This window comes from Chelonia mydas, chromosome 1, assembly GCF_015237465.2.
Source record: "Chelonia mydas isolate rCheMyd1 chromosome 1, rCheMyd1.pri.v2, whole genome shotgun sequence".
Classification (NCBI taxonomy): domain Eukaryota; kingdom Metazoa; phylum Chordata; order Testudines; family Cheloniidae; genus Chelonia; species Chelonia mydas.
The window spans coordinates 21,005,404-21,032,730 of NC_057849.1; the positions used below are offsets into that span (position 1 = coordinate 21,005,404).

Consider the following 27,327-nt stretch of genomic DNA (forward strand, 5'->3'; position numbering starts at 1 on the left):
TTGGCACCCAGTGTTTCATTCTTACATGTTAAAGAATAATATTTTCTGTCTGATGGTTACACCAGCAGGCTAAAAACTGGTTCATGGTCTCTTTCGCTAAGCGTAATGTCATCAGTGTCAAAGTGCCATCACTTTACAGCAAGAGGGCCATGCTGCTCACCCACCCAACATGAGGGTACGTTACAACTGTAATTAGAAACATACTTCTTCATGGTGACCAGAGCTTGGTAGCTAAGAGAATTTTTGGACCTCTGGCCAAAATAGGAGAGTTTTGCCTTTAGAAGTGAGTGAACTGCTTCCTCTAAAGCCAAAGCCATGATCAGTGAGATCCCAATTCTGCGAGGCATTGACCACTCTCACACCAATTCCCACTGAAGTCAATGGCAGTTAAAAACTCTAACGAATTCACAGGATCAGGCGCTTAATGACGGGGACACAGATGGGCCAGGACCGTGGTACACTGCTTGTTCAATACAGAATTAAACTGCCTATCTCTGTGACACAGTGCTACAGGATCCAAATTCACTTTTAAAGGAGGGCTTCTCAGTTGTAAACAAAATAACAAATCCACATGGAAGTGACCACGATTAAATCTAATGACAAATTGATTTCAAGCTCCATGTAATTGATTGACAGTTAAGGGCTGGAAACTACACACCATCCCAGAGTGAGTAATGGGCAGCAATTCCCTGGTAGCTATAAATTACTACCTTTTCTGGTCTACCACATCCATTATAAAATAAAAGGGAAAAGAAAAGAGAGTCTTGATTTATCACTGGAAATTTCTCTTATCTGCTCATGCTTTAATGTGCCTGTTTGAATGGTTCCATTCCAAAAAGTGTGGAAAAAATGGTAAAATCAGGCACTTGGAAGGTGATTTTCATAGACATTTCCCTAAGTAAGAACTTAATTATGTTAATTGCTCTCAGAGTACATAGTGAAATAAAGAACTATCATGGAAGAGGTCAATGGCTTCAGTACTGTAAGACAGTAAAGGTTATTTTCTCTTGTTTTCAGTTATAATTAACACATTAATTGTACAGGAGGTCAATCTAGATGATCAGAAGGGTCAAAGTGCTCAGAGTGCTGTACATAACAGAATAATATCCCACCCTCATAAAATACAAACCAAGTGTGGGGGCCCAAGTGCACAAAAAGGAAAAAGAGGAATTGAAAGGAACTTTGGTAAATATAGGGCCAATTGTGATGGGTCTACAGAAACTGTTTTGGTTTTTGGGGGCAGGGCACTTTAAAATGCTTTTTAAAGGTGAGAGGGATAAATGAGAAGGATTCCATCAGGAATGAGCTGCACTTTGTAGACCCCATCAAAGGAAAGGTCCAGCCACGTGCGGATTGAAAAGCAAGGGTGGAAATCCTCAAATGTCTGGACAGTTTGTGAATGTAGATTTAGAGTGTAGATACTGCCAGTATAAGGCACCAACATTGGTGTTCACAGTAGCCAGAGCCAATGCCTATTTTTTAGTCTTTGGGCTATTCACAACCTATTTGCTTTAAGTAGGTCTTTGACTATTTGCTATTTGATTCTGAAATGTTATTCGTCACCTCTTCTCTATGGTTTCCTGCCTGGGTGCCTGAAATGTTTATAAACTGGAGAAGAGATATACATAAGATTTCCACATGGCTGCACAAAACAGCCCCTAGAATACATTCTTCCCCGAGCCGATGGAACCATATGACTCTGCAAGCCAGCAAAATGGCTCAGGCTCCAACACATAGCTGCCACTGATCGCCTCCCCTCTGATATACCACCATCTAGCACGTGGGAAAGATGTTGCTGTTAGATTTTAAGTGTGTGTGACTTTTTTTTGGTACATGTATTGCAATTTGTACACAAATAATGACAGGTTGCAGAACAGCAGCAGTGTTAGTCTGTAGCTCACGAAAGCTTATGCTCAAATAAATTGGTTAGTCTCTAAGGTGCCACTAGTACTCCTTTTCTTTTTACACAAATAATGTCACGTATACAACAAGAAGAAATTTGGCTAGTGATTGGTTCACAATGCAATCTGATTTTTTTTTCAGTTTTTAAATAAAATGACCAATATTTAATTTTATAAAATGGCTACTCAACATAAAGCCAGTTGAAGTCAATGAAAAGACTCCCATTGATTTCACTGGATTTTGGATCAGGTCTCATCTGCTCAGTAAACACTTTTCAGAAGAGATTTTACTCTAAATTTGAATTTATATGCTAGGTATAATTGGCTGATTCTCTTCTGCACACCACCTTGTGCAGTTATGTACACCTGTGCAGTAAGTATAACACCATTCTGATTTCGGTTGCATTTTACACTTTGCTGTGGTGTAAGTGACTACATAAGATGCAGGACAATGACAGTCAGGCTCAATGACTCTACAAAGAAACTACTGTGTCCATAGTATGAACTTGCATTAATTTTTAAGACACAACTTGAAAAAAAATCTATCTTCTACAATTGGATCCTTGCTGATCTAAATAACTGCAAAAAAAAGCAAACCAATTCATTACTTCAATACGTTTTTAAAAGTGGGACCAGGGAAAGGACTTTTTAAAGGGGGGAAAATATACCCCTGCTCCTGGGAGGATCTAGTCAGTGTTAGATTTATGAACAACAGTATTTATACTAGAAACCCTGAATTAACCTTGAATGGTATGGCATTAACATGGGCTGCTCACATTTCAGGGAAGGATTTTCTGGAGAAAAACTTCACTGTTATGGGGAAAGGGGCCTAGCCCTACCGTTACGAAGAAAGGCCTTGCCAGAATAAGCTGAATAGCACTTAGATGACATTATCCAGCTTTTTGTTCCATTTATTTATGCTCCAGAATTTGGTGGGCTCTTTCAGTAACAATTATTGGAGAGAAAAATGTGATGTCAATTTGGAACCATTGGAGCAGGCAGACTCCATTTCCCCCCACCCCAGGCTTCTCCAATTCACTGCTGATGCAGTGGCATGAGGGGTAGAGACCACTGTAACTGTACCTGCATCATTACAAATTCAAGCACCATGTTTCAAGACAATACAACCTATTTCCTGCTTACTCTCTGCTCTCGTCTCATTTTGCATCCCTCTCCACTCTGCCTAAGTTGTAGAACAAACCACATCTTTCTCCCACTTCTGTCTCCGTATCTTCCTTCATGCTGCCCCATGTGCCTTGCAGCCCGGTCCCTGAGTGGGTCCAACATGCCTTCACATATTTGTCCCTCCTGAAAACACCTTCTGCAAGTAGGTCAATAAATCTTAGGCCCATGCATCCTCTCCCACCTACAGAAAAAGATCACACACACATCCACACATGTGGAACCAACAAGACACAAATCTAACTTCACCATTTAATCAGTTGTTTTGTTGTTTCCCCACTCCCTTATTTTGTATATCATAAAGTTCAAGGGTTCATACCTTTTTATAATATGGACCACGTCTTGAGAGAGACACTGTCTTATGAATTCCTTCTGCTTCCATTCATGATTGCATGGACCAGCACTCAGGCATTCATAATCCCATAAAAACCCCTAAGGTAATTATAGCAACATCTTACATGGAAGATTAACATTAGGAGAGTGTCTACTACATTTTTTCAGTACCGAGATACCTAACAAGGCCCGTGTCAATGTGATATCTGAGGGCATTTTTAAGTCTCCATTGTTTAACATGGCAAAACCAATGAGCAGGGTTAGTATCCTGTGATCAGCCAGTTCTCCGTGGAACAATACTAGGTGCTCCGCAGGCCACCCACAATCCAATTTATCTCATTGTAACAAATTTGTGCAACCATTTTTATTAACTCCAGAATTTAAATCACTGTAGATAGAAGGTTTATAACTGGCTTAGAAGTAATATTCCAAAGGAGAAATTTGGTTTGGTTTGATACAATTCATTCTCCTTCATGCCACCTCAGTTTTTGACCTCTCTACTGAAATTATCAACAAAGGTACAGTGGCAGTTTTGATATTTGATGAAACCAACAACTACGTCACTAAGGCAACCCATTAGACAGCATAGGCAGTAAAAAATATCAGTAACATTCAGATGGTACATTTCCCTATGAGTCCACCACAGCTAAACAAAGATATATTCAGAATTATTTTAGAAATTTAGCTAATTTCAATTTGTCAGGCTTTAACTTCCAGCCCCTGGTTCTGATTATGCCTTTCTCTGCTAGAGATTTTTTACTGCCTGGTATGGTCTCCCCAAAAGGTATGTATACAACATAATCAAGTCACCTCTTTATCTTCTTTTTGATAAAATGAACAGATTGAGTTCTTTAAGACACTTTCCCCAGTGCTTGAATAATTTTTATGGCTCCTCTTTGCACCCACTCCTATATTTTTTTAGATTAGTGCACGTTGGTTTTGGAATAAAACTCAAACTTTTGCACATTTGTGCCTAACAAAGTAGAAAAGCAGCAATTACACATACCTCCTTTTGCTGGGTATAACTCCCATCTCCTCGCTGTCTCCTTCCTGAGTGACCCTCCTGGCCTGCCACCACTCGTCATCAGAGGCATTTATAACATGGAGGATGTCTCCGAATTGGAAACTGAGTCCTTGACTTGGAAGGCCACTGTCCTTGCTTTTGTCGTAGTCAAACATAGCTCTGGGGAAGGAAAATAAGGGTATGAAAAAAGGCAATTAGACCAGTCTTGACAGCATTTACTACCGAACAACTTCTTGTAGTTTAAACCCCTCTTATTCTCTCAATAGGGATCATAAGAATTACCTCTTCGTAATTTAAACTACTTTATTTCCTATTTTATTTCATAATGTTTATGCATTAATTGGAGAGTTTCAGAGCATAGCGGATAAAATATACGTAGTACCATGCATTTGTTTACAAAAATCTCTCGCTTTGTAACGTTTAGACTCATGTCTGTGATAATGTACGATTGAATATCATAGAATATCATAGAATATCAGGGTTGGAAGGGAACTCAGGAGATCATCTAGTCTAACCCCCTGCTCAAAGCAGGACCAATCCCCCATAGTTACCCCAGATCCCTAAATGATTGTAATGGTGTCCCCTTCTTATCTTCCTACAAAACATACCATCGTCTCTGAGCACAAGTGAAAGACGTAACACGGACAGTATGACAACTAACCAGAAAGAAGAGAATGCCAAATTTTTAGGGTCAAATTCTAGTTCCACTGAAGTCAATGAGAGTTTTCCTATTAGTTACAAGTGAAGCCAGATTATGTACCCTTAGGGCCAGATCTTGCAACGGGATTTATGAGGGTAGGGTGTTTGTATCTGGGGCTCCATGTAAGTGCAGAGGTCTGTCTCTATGAATCCAGTTGTAAGGTCTTGTCCTCAGTTTTTTCCCATGGAAAACAAATAGGAAAGGTTTCTCCTAATAAAATACAGTTTGAAGAAACCAATAAACTGGAATGAACATTTCTTCTTCTGTGGAAAAAAAATCTGATTATAACTCCTATATACAGAATTCCTAGCTTAGTGTGGTCCCAAGAGGTATGTACTAATTTGTATCCCCTTTTGCTTGGGGAAAAGGTTTGAAAATCTTTATTAGTAAACATTTCCATATGAAGGATTTAATACAATCAGTTGTTGCCCATTGTAGTGCAATTGCATAGAATGGTTATAGAAGCATTATGGGTAGTTTTAAAACACTCTAGGCTACTTCCTTTAATGAAAATAATGTTTTTAAAATGAGTTGCCACAGTTGTTACTGTGTTGCTTTAGGTTGTATCTATACAACCACAGTCATGTCATAGCTGCAAGCACTCGTTCTGGACGAAATTATGTAAGGAGGAAAAATACATTAAAATAGTATCTTCTCTTAAGGAGACTGTAGATGTGCATCGTGCATCTTTAGAAAAGTGGGAGGGTTCAGTTTTATCCAGTGCAGCCACTCTAGTCGCTCATCTTAGACGGGTAAAGACAATAAAAGATCTGGCATTATTTCACTGAACTTTATGCGATCTGTGGGACTGATTTCACTTGCGTCTTCCTGTTTCAATTCACTTTGAGCATGGATAACACTCACATTCTTTTACTGCAGAAGCAATGCCCAGTGAAGATACAGAAACCCTTTAAAAAGTTAGTCAGCAATTGGAATGTAACAAATTAATTAAATATACGATCTTTAAAGGGCCCTTGCCAGTAGTGGATCATCTGCTGCTCTGCAGTATAAGCCTACAATCAAGAGCTACATCAATCCAAACGGCATACTCTGATAGCTAAGAAATGAGTGAAGTCTTGCTTTCCTTGAGAAATTAATGGAAAATCACATCTGGAGAAATGGCAGTGCCCTCACTGACCAGTTTTAAACCAAGAACTTGTTTATAATTGGCTTTAAAAGATGAATTATCAGGAAGTGAAACTCTGACTTTTACTAAGTGCCATGAGGGCTCACATGTATTAAACAAAAGCATTTTCTGAGCAAGTCCATTAAATAATAATGTACCTTGATATGAAAGGCCATAACAGCCTTATAGCCCTATCCACAGAGCTGGCAACAATGCCGAGTATTGGTTACATACAGTAGATTCTGAATCCATCCACAATTAATTATCTCCAAACACATGACATCATTTTTGTGAAGCAGAGAATGAGCAAGACACTCTTACTCCAGAAGTGAAACAAATTACAATGGAAGTCATGGAAATGCTTCATCTTTTGAAAGTTCTGAGGCAAAAGGAATGATAGGTTTCAAAACCTAAACGGTGGAAGGAAAAGAGGTTTTTGTTTCTGAACAGACACTAGAGTCCCATGAGCTCATGCATTAGTCTAAAACTGCAGATTACCATGCTGGTTGATGCTAATGATGAATGCAGATGGTAATGTTTGCTGCTGACTTACACTGATTGGCGCTGTTGTGCACAACACTAATTAAAGTGAGATTAGAGATCTGAAACAAGAGAATTATCAAGGGCACATTTTATCGACTGAAACAATTCTTGGCTACTGTGCATTGCAAATGTTGATTCCCGAAGGAAAATAATGCAAGTGCTGATTTGAATCCCTTTTCCCTACACATCCCAGAGGAAGAGTCATATTGGAGTTCTGATCAAGGCTCTGGTTACACTGAAGACTTTCAACAGATAGTCTGGGATAGCTAAAAAGCAAAGGATGGTCTTGATTCAGCAAACTATTAAATATGTGCAATTACCTCATGTGAACAGATGGAACTAATGGTGACCTCAGTAGGATTATTCATGTTTATAAAGTTACACACATGCTTAAGGATTTGTGAGATTGAGGTCTAAAATGTTGTTGTTGTTTGTCATTATTTATTTATTTGTATAATGTGAGGAGCCCAAGTCATGGCCCAGAACCACTTTGTGCTAGGTGCTGTACAAATACAAACACAGTTCCTGCTCCAAACAGCTTCCAAACGAAGTATATTACCTGCACCTAGATGGTAAGCTCTTTGGGGCAGGGACTTCCCTTATTTTATGTCTATACAATGCACAACCCTTTCGAGTACTCTATACAGCATGCATAAATTCAATTAATAAACAAAAATAATATACTGTATTTGACATAGCATCTTTCATACAAATGTATCCCAAAGAGATACAGAATCTTAAAAAAAAAAAAAACAGAGAGGGATATAGTTAAAAGCTGAGGGTAAGAGATGTTTTTAGATATGATTTGCAAAGAAAAGCAAACAAAGAAAATATTGCAAGATGTAGGAAGACCCTTCCAAATGACGGGGTCTGCAGAGGAGAAGGCTCTTGCAGCAGGATTTTTAGGGAGCCCTCCTGTCACGTATGACATCAGTAGAACCTTGTGATGTACTTTGTGACCTGAGAATGTAAAACATCACTGTGGCCACAGAACATTGCCATTTTTATTACCCAGCTAATAAAAGGAAACCATGTCCAGTTACTTTTGGTCTCCTTCATTTTTACATCCAGCATTATTCTAGGATCACAATGTAGTTCATAGATGGCACTGTAACGTTAGAAAAGTTTTGTTGTAACAAACAACTGCAATCTTCTCCACCTTTTCCTTTAATTTTAATATGCCTCTGAACAATTGCAAGCCCTGCCTACAGCTAGTGAGTTGAAAGACTCACAAACTGTTCATTTATAAATCTCTACCTGATGAACAGCACCAACTCAGAGTACTCAGAATCTGATTAAAGCAGAGAGAGTATATAAAACAAAACAAAAACAGCAGCATTACCTGAGTGTCACCAGAGTCGCACAAAAACATGTATATATTTTAGCTTCCTAAAACCCCTAAGGATTGCTTTAGTTCAGCAAAGGAGGGAAGGGCATGAGAATGAGCTACATTTTTTCACTGGGGATGGCCTTTATCTGTGTTAAGAAAAGTCCAAGTGACTCAGTTTCACTCAGAGCAGTCACAGAGTTACCCCTTGCATACTGCAAGGAGCGAGGCTTCCAGCAGAGAGCATGCTGCAGTGTTCTCCAGACAGTCTACTATACAATGATCACCATTTTGCAAGCTTCTTCAGACTAAGGAACACAGTAATGAAACCTAGATGGGCGGGTGGAGGCATGTGCCCCCAGGCTGTGCTGTGAGGAAGATTCTGAGGGAAGGCTGATCGTAACTGGATCTTAGGCTAAGTCGACACTGGCACTTTCATTGTTAAAACTTTTGTCGCTCAGTGGTATGAAAAAACATGCCCTGAATGACAAACATTTTGACGATGAAAAGCACCAGCGTGGACAGCGCTTACGTCAGCGGGCGCTGTGCTCCAGGCGACAAAGCTACTGCCCCTCGTTGGAGGTGGTTTTATAAAGAGCGGCGACACGGCACACCTTAGAACAGCGCGGCTGCAGTGACACAGATGCGCCATTGTAAGGTGCGCAGTGTAGATATAGCCTTGATGTCAGATTGCGTATTGAGAAGAGGAAATGGGGAACAGAACCTAGGAGAGGCCCATTCCCCCACAAAGTTCACACTGAGACATGGGGATTCTTCCCTTCCTTCAGTGAGAGACGGTTATTCAGAACAGAATTGGGCTCCGAAGACTGAAGACACCAGAACCCTCCACAGCAGAGCATGTCTCTCCCGGTCTGACACACGAAGGCTCCCTGTGTATTAATATGTAGTAGGATTTGCCTTCAGCCTGGCTGCCCTGAGGGACTGGAGTGTGGCAGTTAGATGTAGGTGGTCTTCCCAGGTTCAACTACAGATTATGATGCCATCCAGATATGTGGCGGCATAGTCATTATGGGGCCAGTCCTTTCCCCCAGGGGGTAGTATATGGGTGAACTGTTCCAATGAAATCATCTTTGCCCCCTGGGTTCCTGTCTTCAGCTCAGGTCTGAGCCATTTCCAACACAAACCTTGTAGCTTTTTGGCAACCAGGGGCCCACTCCCCGCAGATACCACTCCTCCTGGAAATGTTGCCGTAATGTCTCTTAAGAGACTCCAGAGCATCAAGGGTTGCTGTGCTGACCCCATTTTTGTAAGCCTGATGAGAACGGGGGCCGCTGCTGGATCAAAGCTGGCCGGTCCCGCTGTAGCAGGTGGTGACCTCCTGTGGTACCACCTACTGCTGTTGTGGCTGCTGTTGGGCCTTTAGATCACAGATCAACTGCTGCTACTGGCTGGCCATTTGTTGGAACAGCTGCTGTTGCTGCTATTGAGCATTCTGCTTGGCCATCCATTTTTAACACCTGATCCATATCCATCCAGCTATGAGGAAAATGTCCTTCCCCCTTCTTTAGCGTCTCCCCCTTTATTTATATATGTATTTATTTTTGTAAGGTTTGATTGACTCCCTACACAGGGACTCGGTTGTATCTGCTTTCGTCATCAAATTTGTAGGGGGCTGGCTGGAGCAGTGCATCCTTGTGGACCTTCCTGTAGCCTGATGCAACCATGGGTCTTCCCAGGGAAGAAGTCTCTCTCTCTCCCATCTCCACTGAGGCGGGCTCCAGCCCACCAGCTAGTTGTCCCTTCAGTCCTATACCATCCTTGGGGGTTTGGAGGAGCTTAGAACCAAACAAAAAGCAAGCCCAACTCAATACTAGGCTGTCCACCAATCTTCCCATGGTGCGTCCCTGTCCTTTTCTTCAGGCTTAGTTCCCAAACAGTCTCTTGTTCGTTGCTTGTTCCTTAGAGTCTAACTGCTTCAACCCAATGGCTGCTCTAGCTAGCAGGCTCGTCCCTCGGCAGTTCTTCAGGCAAAGCTCCCTTCAGGCAAAGAGGCAGAGTTCTGTCCTCCTTCCTGGCCAGTCGGCCCTGAACTGAGCCAGACTCTTTCCTTTATTCCCCCTCCAGGCTTGGCATTTGCTGCAGGCACATCAGGGAAGGGCTAGCTGGGGCCACAGGCTCTCCTTAACCCCTTCTGTGCTGGCGTGGGGCCTCTCTACCCCATCACATACCTGAAGTAGAATATTCCATGGTACATGAGATATTTCCAAACCGTATATAGCACTGTGTAGCAAACTCCAGTTTTTAATGGTGCAGATAAATACATGACCCAGGAGAAGAAATTAGATTTAAGGCAAGACAACAATATCTATTTCAACTACTTAGATATGTACTTATAGGGCCCTCTTCATTGTAGTATTGTAGCAGCTCACAATCTGTAATGTATTTAGCCTGTGAGGTAGGGAAGTGTTATTATCCCCATTTTACAGATAAGGAACTAAGGCACAGAGACACTATATACCTTGCCCAAGTGTTTCAGCCTGTGGCAGAGCAAGAAACTGAACCCAGGTATCCAGAGTCCCAGGCTAGTGTCCTAACCACAGTGACCTAATTCTCTTGTTGGCAGTTGTTCTGAAAGGTGGATGGATGTAAATCCATAACAAAAATATAAATGGAGGCAATTAGAACTTATTTGTCTTAAACCTCCTAGGCAAGATCCAAACCAATATTCCATAGGGAAAAGGCAAATTCTTTAACTATGCCAGTGGTCAGGGCCAGTAGGCTAACTGTGACAAGCTTGAAATGATGAGTGACTGCTTTCTTTGAGTCTCCAAAGTTTCATTTTTCTTTTGGTGTGGCTGAGAGCCCACATACAGATAACTTTCCAATCCAATCCTCTTTGCCACCAATTTAACTATAAAATAACAATAAGACTTAACAGGCCAGATTCTCTGCTGGTGTAAATGAGTGTAGGTCTACTATAGACAATGGATCTATGCCCATTCACACCAGCTGAGGATCTGGCCAGCAGTTGTAAAATGTCTGCTAGAGCAAATTCGCAGACACATAGTATCCTTGAAAGGAAGATAAGTGTTCTCCCCTTTCACAGATGGGGAGTCCAAAGCATGGAGAGGTTATATAATCTGTCCAAAGATACATAGTGATTCAATTTCAGAGCCAGAATTAGAGACAGGCTTCCTAGCTTTCTTTTCTGCACTCTATTAGATATGCTGCCCCCTCCTTGCAGGATCAATTTGAATATCGTGAGACGAAAACCAACGAAAACTACGATTATGTAATGTTACAGCTGTCACAAAAAGCACAATAGAACTGTGACTAAATACACCTATAGCAAAATGCTTACAGCAGAGTGGGATCGCTACGCCACATTAAACTTTCAGATATTGACGTCAGAATTTATTTTTCCCTCTTGTCAGCCCAGCTTCTCCTGGTTTACACAGAAGTTAAACAGCATAATCATGTGTTTATGGCATCCGGACCGGTTGCAATGGAACAGATTACAGTTCCAATCCCTGCAAGTGTTCAGTGCTCTGAGTTGCTACTGAAATTAGTGGGAGCGGTGGGTTGCTCAGCACATCATAGGAATGACCCCTGAGCTAGCAGTGATTCAGGGTTATGCCTTCACTTCACATTCGAGGAAGAGGAGAGGACGGAGGAGGAGGAGATCCAAGACATTTTCCTTGGATATCTTAAACCTCTGTACCATTCTAACAAAAACAGCTGAACGTATGACCCCATGTCAATATAACCTTTGACCTGGTGTTTCCTGTAACCTCTTCCCTCCTATAGCTGTATTCTGTCACAGCAATTTTGTTGTGCCTGTGAAGCTAATCCTTCAGGACTCCAAGCCCGGGCTGCCACTGTTCTACACTATGAATCCCAAATATCTCCCTCCCCACAAGCCCCACCTTCCGCCCTTCTCCTGTCCTCTCCCTTTCCACAAAGAAGGCCCCTGACACACCTCTCTGAGTACTGAAGGAGAGAGAAAAGGTGGTAAGCATCAGACCTGCCTGCCTACATTGCCGGAACTGCCTATCCCACCTCCTTGCACAGAGCTGCTCTAGTGACACCCTACCCTTGGCCTCTGCTGGTTCTCAGCCTCAGGGACAGAGAGAGGTCTCACTGGAAGAGCAGATCGGGGCAGTGGCAGTTCTTTTGTGTGTTTTGAGCTGCGTTTCTTCCAGAACTGAGAATCTCCACCTCCGTTCCCCCAACTAAACCCTAATAATTACCCAGCCACAGGTGGCAGCTGCATATGGGTGATCTGGTTTCGAGTGGGTTTATACTATGTCTGATATAATGGAAAGTTGGTCCCAGCTGAACACTTTTGAGGAGCAACTCTACAAAAGTGAAACACTTTTACAAAAACAAACATTGCTAAATGGGTTTCTTCTTTAGCCTTTCCCCATTAATATTTGAGATTTATCTTTGCTCAAACATTCACTTCTCTACTGTTATCATTAGTGCAGATTGTCAGGATGACACTAAACTCTGTGAGAGCTCTTACAGAAGGCTCTTCCTCTGAGAGGTGTGCTTTTCATAAGGGTGAGGGGGTAGATATTAATTAAATAAGGCCCCCAAAAGTCCAAAAGTCTGCTGCTTCTCTCTCTACATCAGAATAACCCCAATGACACCAATGGAGCGGCTCTAGATATATGCCACTCTTCGTGCCAAAATTCAGACCCCAAATAAGCAAATATCAGTTTCACCGATGGAAACACAAACATATGTGTTCTATCATTTTTATGTATTATCAAGGTCCTTGGTTTAATATCACACTAATAGGGGACAATTCACATTTTTTATAATTCCAGGTACTTAATAACAACTACATTGCAGGATTTGTTTCTCATGTTTTACAAAAACTGTTATTCTTTTTCCTTTTCATCCCTCTTCTGTATTGTGTGTGTGTGTGGCGGGGTCTTGTTTGCACTAGTTCCCATTATAGTTAGAAGGGGACCCAAACCAACAGTCCAGATCTGAAAAGGCCAGAACTTTGGGAAAATTTTACTTGTGAGGAAATTTTTTTTTGGCTCAGGCACATCCAGGCTTATCCAAAGCCCAGAGAAGTAACTGAAAGTCTTCCTATTCACTTCAAAGGGCTTTGGATCAGGCCTTTGCTGAAAGAATAAGGTTTCCCATCAAGAGGGGAAAACCAATTTTATTTGAGCTGCTTTAGGATACTGTAAATTCATTTACAATTAAGGCTCGGAGTGGGCAGAATTCTGTGACTGCACGGTACCCCACTGAAGGGATCAACTTGCAGAATCGGGTCTAAACCAGTAAATGGAACCTGCAATTTCCCATAGATTAATAAGGAGGATTTCATATGTAATATCACAACAACAGAGACTAAATAAACTATGTCCCCAAAAGCTGGGCTGTCACCTTCCATACTCCACAACTGAAGTTATGAACTTCATAATAATCTGCATTTTTACATCTTTGGGACTAAGTGTTTAAAGTTACAATCCAAAAGGTTTTAATACAGCACATGAATTAAGCCACCATTACAAAAATGTCTAACGTCCAAAGCTGGGTCCTATTACATTTTAACATCTGAGGCTCTCTTGTTTGCTGCAGTGTTTTTGTTTAGCTTGTTCAGCATTTTTTCCACAGGCAGTCCATACCAGAAAATATATTCCGTATCATTGACCTCTTATTGGGATTTTGGCAAAGAGTTTTGCCACTGACTTCAATGAAAAACAGGACTGAAGACAGCAGCATCATTTCCAGTTTCCAGAAAGGCTTACCTAACAAAAAGGACAGGTTTCAGAGTAACAGCCGTGTTAGTCTGTATTCGCAAAAAGAAAAGGAGTACTTGTGGCACCTTAGAGACTAACCAATTTATTTGAGCCTAAGCTTTCGTGAGCTACAGCTCCAATGAAGTGAGCTGTAGCTCACGAAAGCTTATGCTCAAATAAATTGGTTAGTCTCTAAGGTGCCACAAGTACTCCTTTTCTTCTAACAAAAAGGAATTACTTTCTTTCTGGGGCTTACATCACAAAAGCTGTGTCTTCCGTCTGTCCTTGGGGAATATTCCTTTCATTTTGCAGACCGGGCCTACAATATGCTGTCATGATCCTGAACATCAGCCATTCTGAAAAGAATTGTTTTAGCACTCGTGATGGAGCTAAATTTATTTGAGTCATAGTGGGCACTCTGTAGGTTTGCTCCATACAACAGAATCTTCTACACTGCAAAGCTTTAACACAACATTTTCAGAAGTGTTCCCTAATGTTCTGTGCTTCCATTTTTACTTCAGTGGGAGCTGTGGTTCCTCAGTATGTCTGAAAATCAGGCACAAGGTGTCGCTGTGTATCTGAAGATTTTATACTGCTGCCCATCACCATAGTCTCTGAGCAGCTTCCAGATAATATCAATAGCAAAACCGTTAGCAGACATCATGGCATCTCTGGCCCTTCTCTCTTTACAGTCTCAAAACTCTGAATGGGATAGGTTGTTTATTTTGGGGGGGGGGGGGAGGGGGAGACAGGGCTAGGTTTTTTGGGACGGCTCAGAGGGGGTTGGAAATAGAAGTCTCAACGGGGTCACTCAAAAATGGAGGCCTGTGATGTTAATGGACACTTCTGAAAAATGGTTGTAAGAGTCTCAAGTGACTGGAATGGTCATGAAACTTCTGGTGTCAGCAGCCGGGAGAATGATGATTAGGTTGTTTGCTCTTCAGTAGTTCCCTATTTTTCTTTCTTTCTTTCTTTCTTTCTTTTTTTTTATGTAGCACACAGGCTGCAGTCAGTGGGTGAGGCTTGAAAATTTGGGGTGACATTCTAGGCTGTCTCTCTAAGAGGCCTAGTACAGAACTCACAGGCCAGGGAGAGCAAGGGCTAAGACAATTTTAAGCTTCATGACCTGGGCTGTTCTGGGAGCTAAAACATCCCCTGCTGCAACACAGACAGCCCTGGAGGCTTGCCCAAGGGTATGTCTACACTGCAACCAGGGTGTGTGATTGCAGCACATGTAGACGTACCCAAGCCAGCTGTAATCTAGCTAGCTTAGCTATTGACAGCTGTTATAACCATACAGCTAAGGGTAGCCTAGAATTACTCCTTACCTGTAAGGGGTTAACAAGCTCAAATAACCCAGTTGGCACTTGACCAAAAGGACCAATGGGGAAAGAAGATACTTTCAAATCTTGCGGGGGTTGGGGGGGGGGAGGTTTTGTTTTGTGTGTTCTCTTGGGAAGCAGAGAAGCATCAGGTCAGAAAACTCCTTCTCCTATAAACCATTTTAAAAGTCTTCTCATATTACACAAATTGTAAGTAAAAGCCAGGCAAGGTGTGTTAGATTATCTTTTGTTCTGCTTGTGAATTTTTCCTTTGCTGGAGGGAGGTTTATTCCTGGTTTTTGTAACTTTGAAACTAAGCCTAAAGGAAGTTCTGCTGTGTTTCTGAATCTTTTGTTACCCTGTAAAGTTATTTTCCATCCTGATTTTACAGAGGTGATTTTTACCTTTTTTTAAAACAAAATCCTTCTTTTAAGAAACTGACTGATTTCTCTATTGTCCTAAGACGCAGGGGTTTGGGTCTGTGATCACTTTGTAACCAACTGATTAGGATATTATTCTCAAGCCTCCCCAGGAAAAGGGGGTGTAAGGGCTTGCGGGGATATTTTGAGGGAACAGGAACTCCAAGTGGTCCTTTCCCTGATTCTTTGTTAAATCACTTGGTGGTGGCAGTGTACCCTCCAAGGGCAAAGAATTTGTGCCTGGGGGAAGTTAGCCTAAGCTGGTAGAAATAAGCTTAGGGGTTCTTTCATGCGGGTCCCCACATCTGTACCCTAGAGTTCAGAGTGGGGAGGGAACCCTGACAACAGCAGTGAAGCGGTGGCAGCAAGGACTTCAGCACTGGATAGCTGCTTGAGTAATTACCCAGATCCCAGTCAGCTTCACTCTGCTTTCGATACCTGAGCTAGCTAGATTAAAGCTAGCTCGGGTATAGCTACACATGCTGCAACCACACCCTGACTGCAGTGTAGACATACTCAGAATCTCCTCAGCTATGTGTGCTCTGGCCCTGCACCCAGATCCACCCTAGGCATGACCCCTACAGCAGTGTTTACAAGGGGAACCTTAGGAAGCAGGTTTCTGCTCAACTTTCACCGTGCCTAGGGTGACCAGATGTCCTGATTTTATAGGGACAGTCCCGATTTTTGGGTCTTTTTCTTATATAGGCTCCTATTACCCCCCACCCCATCCCGATTTTTCACATTTCCTGTCTGGTCACCCTAATCGTGCCTGCCCTGGGGGAATTATCCCCTGGCTGGATGCAGAACTTTTAAGTGCCCCTTTATGCTATACCAGCCCTTTTATGGGGTTTAAAGGGGCTGTGGTGGGAATGAGGGTCTCAGTCTTGATTTCCAGGAGCTTGAAGTTGGTATCAGAGTGTAGGGCTTGAGTCTTTGCACTCTTCCCACTCAAGGTTGACGACTCAGGAATACAGTTGGTCAAATTTGGCATCCATGTCATAGCAGCTTTCAAATCCTCTGGTTTGGCAAATGTTTTTCCTAGAAGTTTTCAGGCACAGAGGATGAGGCTTGGCTCTTCACATGGGAGGCAGCATGTGCTTTGGGTGACAAGGTTTCAGTTTATGTTTAGATTTGGCATTTTTACAAAGTCCAGGGTGCTTCTGCAGTAGTTTTTGACTATTCTGAGGCTTTTCCTTACAAGATTAATTTGTTTCATAAGGGTTTTTAAGCTAGCCTTTCCAGTAGCTCAGTGAGACAGCTTCCATCCTGTTTTTCAGTTAGCTCCAAACTCAGCAACTAAGTTTCTAGGCCTCACACAAGTTTTATCTTACTTGACAGACTTTCTGTATATGGGATGGATTGTGTTTCCTATCAAATTCTAACATAATGAATAGTGTAACCATCTGAATAGCTATCCTTAAGAGATACGTTTCCCCTAGAGTTGTGTGAAAATTTCACAACAAACCCCCAAACCAGTTTTATAACAAACTGCAAACTTAGACCAGCCTTGTTCCAAGGTTTCATTTCAACGAAACTGGGCCTCTTTCCAAGTTAACTGAGTCGGTATGTTGTTTTGCATCAAAATCATGTGAAATTTGCAGTTCACCCTGGTTTTGACGTGAAAATGAGGTGAAACTCTGCAATTTTAACTGTGCTTGATTTGAGGTTGACAGAGAAGCTTATTGGCACAGAACAACTTGCGATTATCCATTTCCAGAATGGAACTGATGAGTGACTGGATGTCAAATCAAGGATACTTTAAATATGTAGTGTAATTTGCACTGAAATTGCAACATGAGTTGAAAAAATTGCAACAGGAGCTGAACTGTCTTTCTTCTCTATATATTTTGGAGCAATCCGCAATGTGTGTGCAAGTTACTTTTTATTTGATCACTATTAAGATACATGGACTTTCTATACAAATATTAAGAAATCAACCTGTATTTGTTATCTTTCAAAGACCCATTTGTGTTTTATCAGCCTCTTCTCATTATCTGTGTATTTATCTTGTTCAAATTCCAAAAATGATAACCAGACATTATAAATGTGCATCATAGAATCATAGAAGATTAGTGTTGGAAGAGACCTCAGGAGGTCATGTAGTCCAACCTGCCGCTCAAAACAGGACCAACACTAACTTAATTATCCCAGCCAGGGCTCTGTCAAGCCAGGCCTTAAAAACCTCTAAGGATGGAGATTCCACCACCTCCCTAGGTAACCCATTCCAGTGTTTCACCACCCTCCTAGTGAAATAGTTTTTCCTAATATCCAACTTAGACCTCCCGCACTGCAACTTGAGACCATTGCTCCTTGATCTGATATTTCCATTGGAAGAATTTCCTATAATTATTTTCTCCAGGCCACTAATGCTGGGGGATCTGTCCTATTCAAAAAATGATCTACCACACATCTGGCTGCTAACTGTGTTGTCAACGGGTCTGGATCAGTAATCTCCTTTGGACTGTAACCGCATAGAACTGCTATGGGTTCTTCGGGTAGCCGCTCTTCAGTTTAGTTTTAAAGGATGTATACCTATAGTATATGATGCTTACGTCTCAAAGAGAATGAGAGATCTCAATTCAGACGATATTTAGGGCAACCACCTGCTCAAAAATAACTCACAAAAGATACATTTTTTTTTTTAGAAAAAAATCCTCAGGAATAAGAATGTAAGAACAGCCATACTGGGTCAGACCAATGGTCCATCGAGCCCAGAACTCTGCCTTCCAACAGTGGTCAGTGCCAGATGCTTCAGAGGGAATGAATCAAAGAAAGCAATTATTGAGTGATCCATCCCGTCATCCAGTCCCAGCTTCTAGCAGTGAGAGGTTTAGGGACACCCAGAGCATGAGGTTGTGTTCCTGACCATCTTGGCTAATAGCCATTGATGGACCTATTCTCCATGAATTTATCTAATTATTTTTTTACATGGTTATACTTTTGGCCTTCACAACATCCCCTAGCAATGAGTCTACAGGTTGACTGTGCATTGTGTGAAAAGTAACTTCCTTATGTACCTACTTCATGATGATGTAGACTATTGTTGTATTTTGTTTCTCAGGTGTGTGGTATATATTTTTTTATAATCTCCCTCTTTCCCCACAGCTGTTTTAGAATAGAAGCTGCCAGGTGGCCTTTGCTTCTGATAGTACCTACTCCTGGCTCTGCTGGCTTTTTACTTTCTATATAAAAAGAATGAAAAGGAGTTTACCATATTCCATATGTAGCTTGGTTTAATAAAGTAATAGTAAAAATATGGATTGCTGCTCCTAAGGGTGTTTTGATACTAATGTTTGGCCAGCACTTTAATTTTTAAAAAATGTTTTAAAACAGGATTGAACAGAAGGTATTTTAATTACGCACACTAGCACTGCCGATTCAAAGCATTACAAATCATGAGTCCAGCCCCCCAGAATCATGAGATTTAAAAGCAAAATGAAAAATGTGGTACTTTTTATTCACGTTCTGGATTTTTCAGCCTTTAGGATTCTCTGCAATAACCTTTTCAAGCTTTTATCTGTTTGCTAGCAACTTGCTTTTTTTCAAAATGAGAGCTGAGATTCTCATATAAACAGTTGACTCCAGGTGCTGGGACTTTAATAAAAACACCAAATAGTGCAAGATTTGGCAGCACTGTTACAGAATAAAATCTTCAGAAACCCATTTGTGACAGCTGAGGGAAGCCTGAGGTAGCATCTGAGTATTTTGTTGGATTTGGTATGTTTTGTTCAGTTTTACTTATCAGCAGTAATAAGTCACCATAACTGGAGAGCGATACACCTGATTTTCAGCACTCTTCTTAAGCTCAAGGCAGATGTACCAGTCACAAAGCCCAATCAAGCTTGCATACTCAGTGCTAACTCTCGGGCCACAGGATGTTTAGCACAAACAGTAAATTTCCTCTAATTGTGTTTTGCTCCATGTCTTGAGCAAAGCCTCTGCATTGCTTGCAATGCAGCTCATATGGTTCTGAGCCTAATCCACTGCTGCATTATTCTAAAGCCCACTGATTTCTGTGGGGTTACACTAGCATCACTCTGAAGCAATGCAGCAGCAAACCAGCCCTCTGTGTTTAAAATTCCATCCTAAATAAACACTACAGTACAGCCCTTTGTGTTTTGTGTTCAGCTTTGTGAGCCAGAGCTGCTCTGCCCTTGCACTACAAAAGGCACATTTTAGACTTCAATAGGACTCGTACTATTGCAAGGCTACCTATCCTTAAAGGGCCAAATGCAGATGGGATCCCTAAGAATAAACTCCCATTGAAATCAATGTGCCAAATCCTTACTCTGTCAAAGAGCTCCTGCTGACTGAGTAAAATCTTTGGGAGGTCTTCAGGATTTGGTTCAGAGGCAATGGTGCTTCATGATTTCTCAGCTACCTGCATCGAATGATTGTGAGCGGATTTTAACAAACTTCTTCCCTGTTCCACAGAAGAGTTATTTTCCATAAAAATTTCTCCAACAGTTTTTGCCAAACTATGCTGAGCATGCTGAATGCACGTGACACCTTCTCATTATTTCAGTTTTGCCTACTTTATTCTAGCAGATACTCCACTTCAAAGCAAATCTAGTGTTTTTTCCCCATGTATTAACTTTCAGGGCCACACAGAAGCAATCACTAAGCATGAGCCCCTGTGCAGATTCTCTTTTCCCATTGCAGGGTATATTTTCTCTCTGTCAAAGTGACTTCTGTAGTCAAAGGCACAGCAGTTGATGTGACATTTACTTTCTCACAGACTTTTCCCCCTGACTTTGTCTAGCAACAGTTTTTCAAACATCTAAGGAACTTTTCTATTCTTTCAAGAATAATATTATGAATGTATGGTTTCAGAGTAGTAGCCATGTTAGTTTGTATCTGCAAAAAGAACAGGAGTACTTGTGGCACCTTAGAGACTAACAACTGTATTTGGGCATAAGCTTTCGTGGGCTACAGCCCACTTCATCAGATGCATGCAGTGGAAAATACAGTAGGACGATTTTATATACACAGAGAACATGAAACAATGGCTGTTACCATGCACACTATAACGAGAGTGATCAGTTAAGTCGCGCTATTATCAGCAGGAGAGAAAAAAAACCTTTTGAAGTGATAATGAAGATGGGCCATTTCCAGCAGTTGACAAGAACGTGTGTATTTTTCCCCCCAACTGTTCCTCACATGTTCTTGTCAACTGCTGGAAATGGCCCATCTTCATTATCACTCCAAAAGGTTTATTTCCCTCCCCCCCCACTGGTAATAGCTCAGCTTAACTGATCACTCTCGTTATAGTGTGCATGGTAACACCCATTGTTTCATGTTCTCTGTGTATGTAAAATCTTCCTACTGTATTTTCCACTGCATGTATCCGATGAAGTGGGCTGTTGCCCATGAAAGCTTATGCTCAAATAAATTTGTGAGTCTCTAAGGTGTCACAAGTACTCCTGTTCTTATTATGAATGTAGTAACAGATAACCAGATTTATTACAAGAATGATAAAAAAGGGTGTAAATTTCAGTAGACTAAACTAAAGATTTCCACCTCACTCCCATAAACAAAACTGTCTGGACAGAGATAAAAGAGAAATAGCTGACCAACATGTCTGCAACATTTCAGCACCTTGATCTCTGTAAAAATTAAGAGTACATTTCTCCTGCACAGTCCTCTGATTTTTAAAAGCTTCTAAGTCACTTAGGTCCATTTGAAAATTTTACCCTAAGAAGCTTTAGGAAGGAGAGAAGGAGAGAATGCCTTTAAGCTGCTCAGAACCTGGTAAGATGAAGCCCCTACAGATATTCTTGGCAGATTTCAATTTTTATTTTATTTTCTTATAATTTTGATGGATATTATTAATTAGGGCTGTCAAACGATTAAAAAAATTAATCATGATTAATTGCGCAATTAAAAAAATTAATCGCGTGATTAATCGCACTGTTAAACAATACTAGAAAACCATTTAAATATTTTTTGATGTTTTCTACATTTTCAAATATATTGATTTCAATTACAACACAGAATACAAAGGGTACACTGCTCACTTTATGTTTATTTTTGATTACAGGTATTTGCACTGTAAAAAAACAAAAGAAATAGTATTTTTCAATTAATCTAATACAAGTATTATAGTGCAATCTCTTTATCATGAAAGTTGAATTTACAAATGTAGAATTAGGTACCAAAAAACCTGCATTCAAAAATAAAACAATGTAACATTTTAGAGCCTGCATATTCACTCAGTCCTACTTCTTGTTCAGCCAATTGCTCAGACAAACAAGTTTGTTTACATTAGCAGGAGATAATGCTGCCCGCTTCTTGTTTACAATGTCACCTGAAAGTGAGACATGGAGGCTCTGAAGTTTTACATTTTGTTTTTGAGTGCAGTTATGTAACAAAAAATCTACATTTGTAAATTGCACTTTCATGATAAAGAGATTGCACCACAGTACTTGTATGAGGTGAAGTGAAAAAATACTATTTGTTTGTTTATCATTTTTACAGTGCAAATATTTGTAATGAAAAATAATATACACTTTGATTTCAATTGCAACACAGAATACAATATATATGAAAATGTAGAAAAACATCCAAAAATATTTAATAAATTTCAATTGGTATTCTATTAACAGTGTGACTAAAACTGCAATTAATCGCGATTAATTTTTTTGAGTTAATTGTGTGAATTAACGGCAATTAGTCAATAGCCCTACTATCAATATTTATTTCATAGCATTTTTTCCCATTTTTATCTATTTAAATTTTCACAGTTGCACAAAATCATGGGGTTTAATTTTTTTTTAATGTTTATCATTTTAATTTTCACTGTTGTGGGAAATTATGGGGGAGGTCAGACAATAGATTGAGTCAGACAATTATTTCATGACAGAAGACGTTGAGTTTCAAAAAGTTAAAGTTTTATCATTCTTAAAACACAAAAACTGTCAACATCACATGCCAAAAGACACAAAGAAAATATCCTTTTTGTTGGTTTGCAAGTGTATGACAAAATTGACATTTACCAATAAAATCTAATCCTTCCAAGCCTACTTATGAAGTATCACGTTTTCATATTCTAGACCCGTAATATTGATATATTCATAGATTCCATGTAGTTGAAGGGACCATTGTGATCTTCTAGTCTGATCTCCTGTATAATACAGGCCACAGAGTAATTCCTAGAGTGTAGAGAGCACAGTGGTATGTAGAGTAGCACTCGTGTTTATAATGGCTGGGGCATAAATCTGACAGTTTGCATTATTTTAGATGAGAATTTCTCTTCATTGTACAATCACAAAGTTGGTTCATCAACAAGAGTTCAGTGGGGTCGGTATTGTGCTGTTGCTCCAAGTACTGAAGGAAGAGGTTTCCTGCTGTTGCACCATCCCAGTGAGAATGTTTTCTGCCAATTCTGCAGCTTCACCATCGCTGTCAGTATGTATTACAATATATGATTTCAGCATCAGCAAATAACTGATGGCCAGGGTTATTAGCATCATTTTCAAGCCAATCTGCAACATCATCTTCGTCAACATCTGTGCAGCCAGGAAGTCTATGGAGGAGGTCAATAAATGTACTGGTCTCTTCTTCAGCTGCCAGTGCTGCTATTGCAGCTGCAAGTTCACTGTCCTGAGTGACAGCAGTAACTTGAGGCCACAGATTTTTCCAAGATTTTTGTAAGGTTGACCTGGAGATGTCTTCCCATGCACCTGCAACTCCAGATATAGCATCTTTGATACTGATTTTTTTCCAGCGCTGCAATATGTTGCCTTCATTCTTAGCCACTTCATCAGACATCAGTAGTCGATTAAGAAAATGCCATTCATAGAGCCGTTTTAGATTCTCCAGCACACCTTGGTACATAGGCTGTACAAGGGACATTATGTTTGGAGGGAGAAAAAAAAAAGAGAAGATCGGGTCATCTTGGGAGGTAAGCCCTCTGTCATCAAGGTGAGCAGGTGTTCTGTCCAGCAGTAAGATAGCTTTTGGTGGGATGTTGTTTTCGTTCAGATAAGCTCGTACACTTGGCACAAAAGTTTAAAAAAAATTATCACAAAAAACAGCACTGTCCATCCATGCTTTTCCCTGGGGCTGGTAGATCATAGAAGATTAGGGTTGGAAGAGATCCCAGGAGGTCATCTAGTCCAACCCCCCGCTCAAAGCAGGACCTACCCCAACTAAATCAATGATAGATGACAGGCAAAGCATTCGTGTTTGCATTTTTAAGCGCATGCAGATTCATTGCTTTACCAATGACAGTTAATGGGCGCTTGTGTGTGCCAGTGGCATTAGCAAAGGCCAGGATTGTCAAATGTTCTTAGCTCTGTTTGTAGTCAGGCAAAGATCTTTCCATTGTGGCAGCAAGTGTTTTTGATGGCAACACCTTCCAATACAAACCAGTCTTGTCACAGTTGTAAACTTGTTCCACTGCCATGTGGTGCTCGGCTAAGGTATCTTGCAATTTTTTTTGAAATAACTCCCAAATCAGCAGACTGCTTTTCCCTGGTGACTGTTAGTTCTTAGATGTCATGACATTTTTTAAACTGACTGAGCCATCTCTGAGTAGCAGAGAAACATGCGTCCCCCCTCCTAAAGTTTGATTAAAGCTCTTAGCCTTCTCACATAGTAAAGGACCACCAATAGGAATGCCTTCCTCTCCCACCTGTATAAACCACCAATAAAGGGCTTCATCTAGACCAGTGTCCTTTGATTGCTGCATGGTCTTCCAGGATGCAGTTATTCGTGTTTATTTAAGAATTTGCTCGGCATTGTGTTTGATGTCCGATACTGTGCTTTTTCCAATGTTATAATTTTGGGCTATTTTTGCCAGTGACTCTCCTTTTTTATTTGATTAATAATCTCTATTTTAGCATCAAATAACAGTACTACACGAATAATGGAGGTTCGGATAAATGGAAAGTAAAAATTTTACTTGCACAAAATTAATCTCCAAACATAACAAATTCTCATTAATATAAAGTCACTATAAGATTGTGTGTCTGAAATTCTTCCAAAAATGACTCATTCCCTTATGTCTGTACTCCTGATAAATATTTTAATGTACAATCCTCTGTCAGAAAGTAATTGGCAACAGAATGCTAAATCCATTCTAACAAGCATAAGGACAAATTAATTTTATTCTGCAGTGATATGAAAATGACACTGTTCTCCCCTGTCCTCTCTCCCTTCTCTTGTCTTTCCATTTAGCTGATTCCCCTTCCTAAGCAAAGCCACGGAACAGAAAAAAAATGTAGAATTAACATGATGTTTGCTGCTATCACATTGTTCACTCTGCTTGTGCCTTCTACCCCGTCCTCCACCTTCTGTCTTGTCTATTTAGACTATAAGCTCCTTGGGGGCAAGCACCATCTACTGCTCTGTGATTGTACAGTGCCTAGCACAATGGGACCCATTCTTGGTTGACACTTCGGCACTGCCAGAATAAACAACAATAAAAATAATACAAGGAAGTATGACTTACTGAAATGCTTGCTAGGTCTGTTTGAGCTCTGGCTCAGTAGTAGTTAAATGCTCATGAGCATCACCCAAAAATTCAATTTTTTAAAAAATAGCTTACTTCTCATGACTGCCGCCATTGTTATGTGTTACAGTAGGTCATGTTTAACACTCTGTTCCTCCAGAGATTGCATTTCTTTGATTGTTCTAGAAAATCAGCCTGGATTGCAATCAGAAAGGCTCTGTCTAACTGGCATTTGCATTATGAACTAAACCCCCCAAAACGGTTAGCTCAGCATCTGGAATACAAACATGAAAGCCAATTTTTTACTCCCAGTGTTTATTACTTATGTAGCAAAATGAATGCTTCAAAAAAAGTTTAATCCCCCTTTAATATAGGAAGACTTGGAAGGATTAGATTTTTAGTCTTAAATATCAGTAAACATCAATTTCACAGTACACCACAAACGGATGGAAAATTATTTCCATCTATAATAATTGAAATGTACAGATAGGCAAAGTAAGAACAAAGCTGAGTGGAACTTATTAGAGTTTGGTTTAAGGATATTTACTTAGTATATTTTGACAAGTGATGTTGACAATTTGTGTTTTAAGGGTTATAAAAAACTTTTAACTTCTTGAAGCTCAACATCCATCATCATTAAATAATTATTGTCTGGCTCCCCCATTGTCTGACCCCCCACTCCCAATTTCCTACAACTAGGAAAATTTAAATTGATAAAAATTGAAAAAAATGCTTAAAAATAAACATTGATACTATTAATCAAAATTATTTAAAAAAATCAAATTCTGCTGAATATATGGTATTGGCCCAAATTTTAATGGTGCTGTAAATAGTGATGCAAGTGAGCCTGGACAGTTCAGTCAGCCATGTGTTGACTTTTAATCTGAGGGTCCAGGATTCAAGTCCCTATTCAGACAGTAGGCTTTTAATTAAGAGGAACGATTGTCTAGGGGTTAGGGCACAAGCCATGGAGCTAAGAGATGATCAGGTCCCTGCTCCACCACTGACTTCCTCTATGATCTTGAACAAGTCACTCAGGGCTTGCATAGAAGAGTGTGCTTTGTACAGCATACTAACACGCTGTGCTCTAACGGCTCCATGTAAACCCTGCCGATACACTCTAAAAAGTACCTACTCGGTACCTTCTGGAATGTGCCGCCAGGATCTACACAGGGCAGTTAGAGTGCAACACATTGTAGTGCTTTACAAATCACAACCCTTTAGCATGCTGTACCCGCACTGTGCACACAAACCTTTAGTCTTTCTGTGTCTCAGGTCTGCATCTGTAAAATGGGGATAATAGTATTAATGCATGGAGGCCATATGAGCAGCTAATTGTAATGGGGGCCACATAAGTACCTAAGACAGAGAGATGTGTTAAACATAAAGTGTGAAAATCTTGGCCCCAATAAATCAACGGCAAAACTCCCACTGACTTCATTATCGCCAAGATTTCACTGAGGGTGTATATTCGTCAGAAAATGGGTATAACAGAGTGTAATTTGCACTAATATGGTATGCAGTTGTGCAAAATTCTGTAGCTAAAACTGAGTTGTTATTCTACAGAAATCAAATACAGACCCTAAAAAAAGTGGGTGTTTAATCCCGTTCCCCCTAAGGGTATGTCCTGGACAAAAAGAAAAAAAAAACAATCTACAGCCTCTTCCTGAAGTGATATTTTAGCAAATGCCACATTGATAATATTATATGAAACATTTATCTGCAAGATTTTTTGCCTGGCTCGGTTCAGAGAATTTTTTTACAAGTAAATAGCCACAATGCTGCCACCTGTGGACAGCATTCATTCAAAAGCTGCGGGAAATATACTTGCGCATTTCCAACATAGGAAATACCAAATAGGAGTTAATATTTAAAAAGTGTTTTTTGAGGGCAGACTCTCTGGTGTAGTGTGGCTGCTTTGCACAGCAGTGTGGCATAATCCAACCTTAAAACTGGTTTAGATGGTGCAGGGAGGATCCCTCCAAATCCCCCCAATGGCATAGACCCAATGTAGGTAGTTTATGACACTCACCATTCCTACTGTCAGTATTAGAGAGGAAAGTGGATACACTTGTGGGTAAGGCCTGGATAACTCTGCCTGGAGTTGGCCAGAAAATGGAATTTTTGTCTTGTGGAAAATTTCAATTAAAAAAAAAATTGAATCCCAAATCGGGATTAAAAGTCAAACACTCAAAATGTTTTGTGGGCAAGAAATTCCGAAAGATTCCATTTCAGGAACACAAAAATGGATTTTTTTGGTTCGCAGGCTGCCC

General features: G+C 40.5%; 1 protein-coding gene across 13 annotated transcripts in view; it reads right to left on the reverse strand.

Annotated features, from left to right (window-relative positions):
* The window catches only part of DLG2 (discs large MAGUK scaffold protein 2), a 1,449,547-nt gene that overhangs the window by 69,937 nt on the left and 1,352,283 nt on the right, over positions 1-27,327 (reverse strand). For all 13 annotated transcript variants that reach the window (XM_043528333.1, XM_043528345.1, XM_043528361.1 and 10 more), the window contains one exon: positions 4,423-4,599. In XM_043528333.1, the coding sequence (XP_043384268.1) occupies positions 4,423-4,599 (177 nt within the window). The remainder of the gene's footprint in view (positions 1-4,422; positions 4,600-27,327) is intronic.